Raw genomic sequence first — 12,556 nt, 5'->3', positions numbered from 1 at the left:
ACGGCCCAGCTTGCAGAGTTGGAGAGGTCAAGGGGATGGTCACTTTATGAGACTCTAGACACAGCCATTCTTACCCTCCCTCAGCCTCAGGAGAGCAATGGAAGGCTTTGGATTCAATGATGAAAGAAAGGAGACAGAGGAGGAAACCCGTCTCACTGTGCATACTCCATGGGCTGGACCTGGTGTGAGTCCTCCCTGTCACTCTTTCTATCAGCCCTCGGGGGTTTACTTTGCTGCATTTCACAGATGAGTTCGTGGACATGCAAAAGTCATAGAGCACCCCAATTAGAGTATGTTCCAAAGCAGGGTTGTCAGATTGCCTAGTATTCGTGATACTAGCAACCATTTAATGAGAGGGAACCACGCATGTACACACTCTGCCTACATTGTCTCACTTAAGTCCTGCAGAATCTTTGTGACAAATACTACCATCATCCTATTTCAGAAAGGAAGAAGCCATTTCTTAGACGTCAAGTGATCTGCCCAAGGTCACACAGCTACAGTAGCAGATCCAGGTGGCACCCAGAGCTAAATGATTCCAAGGGCTTGGCGCAGTGTTCTCCAGCCTCTTTGCTCATCAGCCCTCAACCTCAGGTAGTTATTGGCACTCCAGGATTAGAAAGTGCCAGCTTTAATCTGGACCATCCATTAGTAGCTGTGTGCTGCTGGGCAAATTCCTTAACATCTCTGAGCTGGCATCTCTTCTTCTGTACAATGCAGATGGCATTCGTACCTCCTTCACAAAGACTGTGTAAACATTTTTAAAGTTCGTGCATTTATGCAATGCATACTTAGTGCTGCTTGTTTTCTTGCATTTTCAAATTTCTTCCTCACAAAAGTCATAAAGTAGGTTATCATCATATTCCTTATATGTAAAATGTGTAAAGAACTAAGCCCAGCACTGGCACATATAAGAAATCAAGGAAATAATAGCTATTATTATTGATGCTATCGTTTTTGCTGCAGGTATTATTACAAGGTTGCCATCATCATCATCATCATCATCATTATCATCATCATCATCATCATCAATCATCATCATGAGTTCCTCGAATTTTCACCATGCCCTTTGGACTCCTAAAACCCCTGCCTTGCACTTTGCCTACGCTCCTTCAATCTCTGTCCACCCCCTCAATTTCACCGCCCCCCCATCCCTCACCCCTGTCTCTAGTACATCTGTGTCTCTTCCTTGAAAAAAAAACAGGAGCCAGTCCCCAGCTCGCGAACTTAGCACCCTGCGCTGTGCCGCGCCGCGTCCCCAGCGCTTTGCCGGGTGGGGGGTCCTCCTCTGGGACCCCGCGCGCCTCACCTGCAGTGCCGGGCTCCGCCGCTGCACTGGATCAGCGGGCAGGCAGCTCCGGGCGGGACCGCGGGACACACCTGGGTGGAGCAGCGCCAGCTTGAGGCTCTGCGACCTCCTCCCTGCAGAACCTGGGCTCCGGGAGAAGGTCCCCACCTGGGACTTTCTACCTGGACCCTAAACCAGCCGGGCGCACAACAGGCGTGGACAAAAGCATCAGGCACAGCACGGGAGGCAGGAGCCTGGGCAGCGCCTAAGGCTTATCCACCAATTATAGTGGAGCGGCTTGATTTGGATCTGGATTCAAACAAAGGATTAAAAATCACAAGTGGAGCAATGTGACCATTAGAAGTTAAAGGGATGGATTTTTGTAATTGTAATGGAGGCTTTCTTTTTTAAGAGTCCCTTTTACAGATATGCTTTTACAAAACTGAAACGATAGGCTCTCTAGCATGTGCTTGGAAATAGTGGGGATCAAAGAGTGGTGGCGGGTGGCTGAAACAAGATTGGCCAAGTGTTGATAATTGCTGAAGCCGAGAGAGGAGGATTCTTATTACCTTTTATTCTTTTTGATGTGCTTGGAATTTTCCATAATAAAAAATATTTGTAATAGACCAATAACACACACGCAAGGAGAGGGTAAAGGAGAGAGAGGAGAGGGAGGGGGAGGGAAGGAGAGAGCGCTTAAGTGCCCACCAAATAAAAAATGATGAAATAGTACAATACACCAACTCCATGGATTAAACAGCCATTAAAATGGTCATTTAAGGCTAGGGGTGTAGCTCAGTAGCAAAGCATGTGCCTAGCGTATGGGTACCAAGGCACTCGGTTCAATCCCCAGCACCAAAAAAAAAAAAAAAAAAAGTCTTTTAACAAAAAGCAAATAATAGAAATAATAGAAACACAAGGAAATAATTTTATAGCCAAAATAAAAAAAAATCAAATATAAAATGTGTGAGCTTTTATTAAAATGGAAAGGAAATGCATTAAAATAATAGATTTGCCTGGTGAGATTATGCATAACTCTTTTGCATCTCACTTAGTGAAATATAATAGTGGAGCCTAGAGATTTTCTTGCAATCCTTCCTATTTAATCCTTCCTATTTAACATCTTAATACCTGTGGCTTTTAATAGAAATTACTGAAATACCAAATGCTGACACCAATTTGTCAGTGGCAAAATTAAAACATTCTCTTCAGAAATGACCAACCACCAACCATGGAGCTGTTCTTGCCTGCTGAGAGTTACCTATATACTCTAGGTCCAGCATCCCCCAAAACATCCCTTTTGTCTCAAAGTCTTGCTTTAGTGCTTTATCCTCAAGTCCAAATGATGGGAAATGCCTTTATCAATTTTTGATTTGGAAAATAGGCTACCTCTGAGTCTCACATGATTCATCTTGGAAAAATAAAAAGTATCTTTTCATTTTTTACATATTTTTGGGCCTGCCTAGCACATGCAAAGTCCTGAGTTCCATCTCCAACACTTCAAAAAAAATACATAAATAAAAAAATAACCTAGGCATATGATTTTATAAATGTTGTATTAAAACAATTTTGTAAATGGGTGTACACATACATGCATTTTAAAGTATAGAAGAGCACACAGAACAAAAAATAATGGTACCTTCAGAGTTATGGGGTAGGTAAAGCTTTTTTCACTTTGTTCTTTTTGCCTGTATTTTCTATTTTTTCTATAATGAACATGTTATTTGTAATGCAAATACCAGCAATTTCATGATCAGTCATAACCATCTTATAAATAACTTATTGTTTATTGTTATTGTTTATACAAAGTGGCAAAATCAAGTGCTGGAAAACCTATTTTGTTCTGCTCAGTCTCAGTGGTTCATTCCTGTAGTCACAGCTACTAGGAAGACTGAGGCAAAAAGATCACTTGAACCCTGGAGTTCAAGGCCAAGTTGGACACCACTGTGAGATCTCATCTCAAAAAATAAATAAACCAGGGGAAACTGGGGTTGTAGCTCAGTGGTAGGGTACTCACCTAGCATGTGTGAGGCACTGAGTTTGATCCTCAGCACCATATACAAATAAATAAAGGTATTGTGTCCACCTAAAACTAAAAACTATTTAAAACTATATTTTAAATAAATAAATAAACCAATGTTCTTTATTGAATCCTGAACAGAATATAAGAAAAGAGCATTCAGGCATTTTATCTGTTAATTATTTTCTCTTAAGAAGTGCATATAAGACACCACAATTTTACATGGTCATTTATTTGGGCAAAAACATCTTTATTTTTCATTTTACATGTATTGAAAAGTAATTTTAAAGTGACTTTGTAATGAAAACATGTTATGTAATTTATGGGAATGAAATGACTCTCAAATCCAGAGGGAATCTTAAGTTCTAGTTATGTAATAATATTCTCCCAATTCTCCAAAGTATAAAATTTCATAGAGAAAAAGTATTTTGTCCTCAGTGAATACTGACTCCAATTCAGTGATACCAATACAGATAGGAAGCTACAAAACACACACTTTACTAGTAAATGAAGCCAAATACCCTACAAATTGTACTATAAAAACAAATAATACACTAATCATAGGGAATGGTAAATCAAAACCATGATACCATCTCACACCTATTAAGATGGCTACTATTCAAAACACAAAATAAGTGTTGGCAGGGCTGGGGGCGTGGCTCAGTGGTAGAGCACTTGCCCAAGCATGCACAAGGCCTGGATTCCATATCCAGCACAAAGCGGGTGGGAGGAGACAAGGATATGGAGAAATTGGAAATCTTGTGCACTGTTGGTGAGAAAGTAAAATGGTACAGTCTTTGTGGAAAACAGTATGGTGGTTCCTCAAAAGATTAAAAATAGAATTGCCATATGACCCAGCAGTTCCCCTTTGGGGAATCTCCCTAAAATAAGTAAAAGCAGGATCTCGAAGAAATGCACGTACACTTGTGCTACATCAACATTATTCACAGTAGCTGAAACATGGAAGCAACTCAAGCGTCTAACAGTGGATGAACAGATAAACAAAACGTGGGACATACGTATCATTGACTATACAGCCTTAAAGGGGAATTCTGACACGTGCTATGATAAGGAGCATCCTGAGGACATCATGCTTGGTAAAATGAGCCAGTCACAAAAAGACAAATGCTGTGTGATTCCACTCACACAAGGTACTTAGAAGAGTCCACCAGAAAACTGAACAGCAGTTGGTAGGGCCTGGCAGCAGGAGGAATGGAGAGTTTTTGTTTAATATAGTTGCAGTTTGCCAAGATGAAGAATCCTATAGTTGGGTGGTGGGAATGGTTATACAATATAAATGTGCTTAACATCTCTGAAAAGCCTCAATTAAAATGGTTACTTTTTATGTAACTAATTTTACCACACTAGAAGTTAGAATACGAAAACAAATGATGGCACTTTCAGTGAGCACTAATAATTTAAATAGGAGACAATTAAATTGAGTATGGTATCCTAATTGGATACTAGATCCAAAAAAGGTTATCAGTGGTAAAACTGGCAAAATCCCAATAGTCTAGAGTTTAATAGTCCTGTACCAATGTTAATTTTTTTAGTTTTGAGAAACATACCATAGTTAAATAAACTGGTAACACTAGGGAAACCTAGTTAAAGGCTATACAGGAACTGATTCCATAAATCTGAAATTATTCCAAAATAAGTTTACTTTAGAAAGTCAGATACAACTTAGTTAGAATTACTCCTATGTAGAAGACAACCAAATATAATAGAAAAATTGATAAAGCAAGTAGTAAAACATGAATGCCTGTATAATTGTAGCACGAGATTTCTTTTCTTTTCTTTCTTTTTTTTTTTTTTTAATGTAGCAGAAAAGCCCAACTTTATTCTGTGGTCCTAAACACAGTGCACACACATATAACACTGTGACGACACTGACTGAGCGGGTGGAGATGGAGAGGCACAGCAGCAGCAGTCTGTACACTACTGAAATTACCCTGCTATAGACTGGCATCAGGGTGGTGTCCCTTTCTCATGTTAAATGGAACCCTCCATGGCAACCACCAAGTAATATCAATGAGACATTCCCAAAATGAGAGGTAAGGGAATTAAAATGCTTCACTACAAACATCAACTGAATAGAAATGAAGATAGTTGTATAACGACATAAGTCACATTGAATCAAAACTTATCCTGCTCTCCTATCAAGGACGCAAACCACACCAAACCAAGAGTCCACCCAACTCTTGTTATAAGATGGCAAGCCAGGCTGAACCGTGAGCTCATCCAGCCCCTTAGCACCTCATCTTAGGTAATCACACCATGAAATGTCATTTCTCAAAAAAAGACCTTATTCTTAGGTGTGTAGTTTTGACCCTACACCTGTCTTCAGGGGTTATAATTTAATCCATAACACTCCCTGGTCCTTTTTATCTGAGAGATTTTAGCAATAGGTGTTGAATGTTGTCCTGTAATTATTCCACGTCAATTTATACAATCATGTCTGTCATTTGAGCTTTTCCTAGTCCCCTAGCTTTTCTTTTTCTTTTAAAACTATTTACAAAAAGTTTTATTCTACTACTTCTTATCTTCAAACATATGAAACACTTCTAAATATATAGATGGAGTAGATATTCCATATAAGAACCTATCCGCTGGGGCTGGGGTTGTGGCTCGGCAGTACAGTGCTCGCCTCGCACGTGTGTGGCCCTGGATTCAATCCTCAGCACCACATAAAAATAAATGAAATAAAAGTATTGTGTCCAACTACAACTAAAAAATAAATATTTAAAAAAAGAACCTGTCCAGTAAGCACACAGCACTAGTAAATAAAATAAATAAAAGTATTGCGTCCAACTACAATTAATAAATATTAAAAAAAAACCTGTCCACTATGCACACAGCACTATTAAATAAAATTGCACACATAGCAACAGTTATATTCTGAGGTATCTTCTAATATGACAATTTTGTCCTTGATCCTTTCCCTCCTCATTTTTTTCTGCTTTCAGTCCAGTGGACAAGTATGGGCATAGTAATGCTTAAAGATAGTTTAACCAATTCATATCCAAAAGTCATTTTCAGAGGACAAGCTTTCCTATGAATTTCAATACAAAATGTGCTAATTTTATTAAGTACCATCAACCTCTTTGACATCTAGAGACTGGATGTTGCAAATTTGGGACTTACTTGTCCATTATAATACACAGCAAAACAAGATGCATAAAACATACAGAAAACTGATGTCTGAAAATGTCCACTCACGGACATACTACCTTTGGAAATTGCTTCCCTCTCACCTCCTCCACATCACTCCACATCACTGGACAAGTACAGATAGAACTATACTACTTGCCAAGGTGGTTTAACAGTTCCATTCCCAAAAGACAATATTTCATGTGAATTTTAGCAAAAAGATATTTACAAAGTGATATTTTACTATCTCTACATTTAACATACCTTGGGCACTTCTAAACATCTAGACAGACTAGATGTTTCAAGTAAGGACTCACTGTGTCCACTATGTACACAACAGTTTTGAATAAACTGCACACATGTAACAATAGTTCTAATTTGAAAATGTCTTTAAAATATGAGCATTCTCGCCTTCCTTCACTGACCCAGTGGGCTACTATGCTAAATTTTTCAGAAGACAATCTTTCCTAGGAATTTTAACACAAAACATACAAAATTTATTGACTAATTCCACTTTTTTCATACATTGGAAATATCTTTAACACCTAAAATGATTAGATGTAGACTGAGACTCGTTTGCCCTTTGTATACACTATGTACACAGCAAAGTAAAACAAACCCACGGACATAAGGAACAAGTCTTGTCTCATCGTAAGCACACTGGCAGGGTACTCCTGAGGACCAGCACACAACTGGGGGTTCAGCAGGAGGTTGGCTATTGCCCCCTCCCCACCAAAAAAAAATTCATAAGAATTTTAACAAAAAGAAATTTACAAAATGTGTTCTATTTTACCACTTCTACTTTTAACATATTCCAGGCACTTTAGAACATCTAGAAAGTCTAGATATTTTTAAAAAATACTTAGCATTTATAACTATATACAGTAATGAAGAATAAAATGTATACACAAAACAATGGTTATAATAGGAGAATGTCTTATACATAAAACCCATCTGGCACAGGAGCTCCTTCTTGTCACAAAGTCCTCTCCATGTCTTTCTAACTCACTGAACAAACATGGACAAGTGCTCCTAAAGGTAGCCTAACAGATCAATTTCAAAGTCACTTCCAGAAGAAACTTCTGATTTTTTAATGGGCATTTACAAGACATCATTTCTAACTCTATCATCCAGTCTTTAAATTTAGAATGTCCAGATGTAGCAAAAATTTTAGAAGGTTGGGGGGCAAGTTGAGAGCAGCACCTTTTTCATATGCTATACATTGGGCTTTTACATAGGACCAGTACATCTTCCCAAAGGGTGCTGGGCATTTCCAAGTGGTCAATTATGATATGTTCCTCTACCTTTATTTTCTTTTTGGCAGAAGGCACACCAACTGCCTGAGAGCGACTAACTGTTCCACCTGTCCTTGTCAGGGCTTTGCTCACCTTCCATAAGGCCTTTCTTTACCTTGGGGGACAAGGTGCAAGTGTGTCGGGCTGAGGTGCAATTTCACGGGTAGAATTGCTGGTCTCATGGGCTGAAGTAGGGTCTCACAGAACGAGCCGGCGTGCTGCATGGTTGTGGAGGGCTCATGGGTATTCCAAATTCCAATCTGATGGTGTGATTGTAAAGTTATCAGAAATCTATACTTCAAAGTTTTTTCCATCCTTTACACGAACCTCCTTGAAGACACAGCAGTTTAAGATCATAGTTGCTTGACAAAGGACTTTCAGAAAAAGCACAGGAGTAAAGAAATTAACTGGGAACAGCAAGGTCTGGCATGGCATGGTTAAAGATCTGGTGGAATCCATTACAACTGCACATGAGATTCTTCTTTACCTTTGTTCACTGCTGCTTGGCTGTTGTCTCAGCATCCATTAGCTGCAAACAGACTGAATTCTACTCTTTTTAGTTTCTGGGTGTGTTTTTCTTCATGTAGATCACAAATGTTTCTTAGGTGTGGATATGGTGTAAACTTATATCTTTGGTAAGTGGGTTGTTCAATTTGTGAGCATCCTAGTTGGTTTAGTTAATTATGACCGCATTTTGTGCTCTGTGAACTCCCAGACTACTGATTCAGTTCTCTAACACATCCATGGGATATAACATAATCTGGGGGTACTTAGGCATTTGAACAAATGCTGCAGGTCATATTAGCCACCACATACGCATGATGAAAATGCTACTATTGTTAGAGGAAAGACTGTGGACCACCTTTATCACTAACCAAATGACGGGAGGCACTGATATAAATATCTTGCTTCATTACAAAGCTGGTACTACCGTACTCAGAACGAAGTAAAAACAAAGACGTCTGGAAACACCCAAGTTTTACTTTGTTGCCCAACAGAGCCCACTTTCTGTTACACACATCAACTATATAAAAACTTATCCAACAGGATGAGAGAAATTACAGAAATTTAACCACTCCACTCACGGGAGAAATGACTAAGGGCATTGTGACTTCTTTTCTTCCCTTCTCTGAAATCAGCAGTCTGAACACTCTAGGGGTTTAGAATACAGGAGGAAGGAGCCAGGACTTGCAGGTGCAGCCGGCATCCCTTTCCCTTGCCCTATAGGGTCAAGTGGCTACCTCTTCTTCATTTCTCTACCACAACTTTAACTTGATATCAAGAACTTTACACAAGAAATAGTGCAGACAAGGCAGCTTTATTATACTTTGCAGGGGAAAAGAGTCCATTTAGGGAAGAAAAAAAGCGATTAACACTCCTAAGCAACACTGCCATCTAGTGGAATTGTGACGCACCACCAGGACTTTTAAGACCAGACAGAAATGTGAGTGCATTCAGGTTTCAACTTTCAGGGCAGAATGGCACCTTTTAACAACTTGGTCCTCAGAGAAGCTAAGATTTTGAGAAACGATTTTTATCTTTAAAATGCATAAATGTATGTAATTCCTCTGCTTTCCTGGGTAAAGAATGAGTTATGTTTTCTTTTAATAGGCCATCAAATTAATTCTCAAAGTACTATCTTAAAACAGCAACCCCTGATTATGACAGTTTAAAAAAGAAGCAAATCTCCAATGTATAAGAACTACATTGGGTTTACTCATTTCCTCTATTTTCACAATCTAGGTTGCAAAATATCTGTACTTCACTTTTTCTAATTCCTGGAAGAAATCATTAGAACACACCAATAACAATTTTGCATAAATCACGTAACCCAATTCTTATTATGACTGCACAATAATAGTGGAAGATATTGGTGGGAGAATGTGGGAATGCTGCTCCTAATGAACAATAAAGTAATTCATCTCAAGGCTTTAAATCTCCTTTATACCAGGTGTTGCAGTTAATGTGTTGATTTGATGACTTCTATGAGTACGTATATGAGAATACTTAATGAAACACCTGGATGAAAAATGAAGTAACGTTGTGAGAATAACATATTGTTAATATCCACAATCTCAAATGGCATCTCTGTTATTACTGAGATTTTAGGATCTGTGTTAACTGCTGTGATCTTTGGAATATCCACAATGGTTATTGATCTTGCTAATGAGTTCCACTATCACAATATTTCTAGGTTTATGGTCAGAGGCATTCATGGATTCTAGAATGCATGTCTGACATGGTATTCAGCAAACCATACCCTTGGCAAATAATAAACTCAGTTAAGGATTCTAGAAAGAACAAAGCTTAGGGGAGGAGGTATACAAGTATTAAGTAAGTAGTTGAATTAAAACATTTTTAGGTTGCATTATTAGTAAATACAATAGAAAGTTTCAACTCTGAGAACCTAAGATGACCCAGAAAACCAAGTTATACACGTGGGGTATAAGCTAGCCCAAAGCCAGAACCAAGGAGTCTGTACTTTTCAAAGCAGCACTGACTAGGGTGAGTCTTTGGGGGTACCTAGACAGCCTGGTGTTCACTGAGACCTGCATCCTCCCCCGGCCCCCGTCTGAAGCCTTCCTTCACCACATACCCAGGTTGTCAGCATCTTTCACATAATGCTACTATTTGGGGACTCCTGAAGCCAAAGTAGTTAAACACACACACACACACACACACACACACACACACACACACGGGAAGCCTTGTAGTAACTCAAACATGATGCCAAAGTCATCTCCAAAAAAAGTTTATTAGCATGATTAAAAACATTTTCTTGAATAACAGAGTTTCTAAACATGAAAGAATATCAGTGGCTATACCTTACAACCAATATTTGGAATTCAATGGACAGCTTTATTGCCAGTCTTCATTTTATTAAAAACAATCCGTTTATTGGCTCCATGAAGTCATGACTATTGCTTTGTCTGGGAATGAGTCCCAACTGCAATTAAGTATAAAAAATATCTTCCATCATAACTGGAGTGTGACCTGCATTGAAGAACAGCTCTAACTGAGTAAAGAGTTGATAAAAATCCAGAGTTGGGTTTTTGTTTTTTAAAAACATTCCTTTTACACACTACAAAGAAATAATTAGTATTTTGGCTTTTTAAATTCCTACATGATATTTAGAATGGCCGTCCCCAAAGGTCCTCCCATCACATAACTGTGAACCCTCTTCTGGAGGGTAGATCCTGGGGCAGACTCTGCAGACTCTGGCCTCCATGAGTCTATACTGGTCTGAGAACAAAGACAGCATCATCCAGAACATAGTAGTCATTATACATGTCACCTTCGCACAGGTATGGCAGTCTGGTGAAAGCTTCGATAACAAAACCAGCTTTTCTGAACACCTCAGGCAGGCTATTCACTTGTTCTTCCCAATTCTGTCCCTTGATTTCCAAAATTTCTGATGGTTTCTCCCACTTGCCACCTACTAAAACAAATAAAAACATTAAGTTAAATTCTTGAACAAATGAGTTTCCTAGGACCTGGTATGTTCCAAGCATGGGACGTGTGGATGAGTCAGCTCCTTCTTACTCCCAGCACCCCCTGAGAAGGGTGGGCCGACTGGAAAGCTAAAGAACTTGCCCAGAGGTGCAGGGCTAATGGGCATCAGAGCAGATATGTAACCCCAGGTTACATTTCCATCTTCCCTGACAGAGCTTCAGAGGACACCTCCTTCGGATTCACTGGAGGTTGTAATGGTAAATGGGTCTGGAAAACTAGTCATTGAATACTGGAATAATGAATCAGAGAGTGACATATATTATTTCAAAGAGGGTTTTAGACAACTGCAAGAACATATAGCTAACGTAGTAAACTTACTCAACTATTACCTAAAGAGATTTATCAGGCTGAAAATAAAAATAGGCTCACGATGGGTTTTTAGAAAAACAGACCATCTGTGTGTTTTTCAAGTTGACCCATTCCCTAACTTTTCAGAACAATTTCATAAAGAATTAATCTCTAGTCCAGAGAGACAAAGGACATTAGAAAGTAGGGAGTTGCTTGGTATTTCTTGGAATGGCAACCGTCGGCCATTCCCAAACCTATGAGATGCCAGGAAAGTGGGGAACCCAAGCAATGTTTCAGGTTCACAGACAAACCAAGCATTAACTACAGATACACAGCAAAGATGAAAGCATAATTAAATTTAGGGGTTCTTTTAGGTGCATTGGTAATGTAAAAAAATACATATATTCTTAAATGTGTTACTAAATTCAGACTGAAAACAACTTTCTGTTCATGAGAAAATATGTCATCAGCAGTGGCAAGAGAGAGAACACCAGAGTGAACAGCGTGGTAGGGATCTTCAGTGCCCCAGCCCTGCATCCTCTTCCTGGGTCGGGGGCTTCCCTGCGGGAGGCAGGTCTAAGCATGGGCTCTCCCCACCTCCCCACAGCACAGGTGGTGGCACATGACCCAGGCTCAGACACACTCAAGACCTGGAACAAAGAGCTAGGACCCCTACAAGCAGGGACACATGATGACTTTCTCTGGAGGTCAGTGCAGTGGCAGGGAAATCACGTGGCTGGGACAGCAGCTGTGTGGTACCAGGACAGTCGCTGCAGCGATACACTCTTAGACCAGCTTTACAGGGTGACTTGGCATATTCTTCCCAGCCATAGCCCCCATGCATGATTCTCCAGTCTTCCCAGGGACCCTGGAGGCCACCCCCAACCCTGCCAATAAGTTTCCTTTTTCCTAAGTCAGCCTGAGTCAGTTCCTGTGGCTAACCTGCCTCATGATATAAGAGGACCAGGGGTGACAAGGACCCAGAGCACAGGGGCCTGCGCA

At 39.7% G+C, this 12,556-nt stretch overlaps 2 protein-coding genes across 4 annotated transcripts in view; both read right to left on the bottom strand.

The window, feature by feature from the left end:
• Positions 1–1,039, bottom strand: part of Otoa (otoancorin) — a 72,236-nt gene extending 71,197 nt beyond the window's left edge. Inside the window, exon 1 of the mRNA XM_071605770.1 lies at positions 977–1,039. Within this exon, the coding sequence (XP_071461871.1) occupies positions 977–1,039 (63 nt within the window). The remainder of the gene's footprint in view (positions 1–976) is intronic.
• A 9,450-nt stretch (positions 1,040–10,489) lies between these two features.
• Positions 10,490–12,556, bottom strand: part of Mettl9 (methyltransferase 9, His-X-His N1(pi)-histidine) — a 40,353-nt gene continuing 38,286 nt past the window's right edge. For 2 of the 3 annotated variants that reach the window (XM_027948367.3, XM_027948365.3), the window contains exon 5: positions 10,490–11,192. In XM_027948367.3, the coding sequence (XP_027804168.1) occupies positions 10,987–11,192 (206 nt within the window). In that variant the 3' untranslated portion in view covers positions 10,490–10,986. The remainder of the gene's footprint in view (positions 11,193–12,556) is intronic. The other variant, XM_027948366.3, reaches the window with a different exon arrangement.

The sequence above is a fragment of the Marmota flaviventris genome, chromosome 19 (genome assembly GCF_047511675.1).
Source record: "Marmota flaviventris isolate mMarFla1 chromosome 19, mMarFla1.hap1, whole genome shotgun sequence".
Classification (NCBI taxonomy): Eukaryota; Metazoa; Chordata; class Mammalia; order Rodentia; family Sciuridae; genus Marmota; species Marmota flaviventris.
Note: the sequence above shows the minus strand (reverse complement) of the source record. Positions and strands in the feature narration are given on the sequence as shown.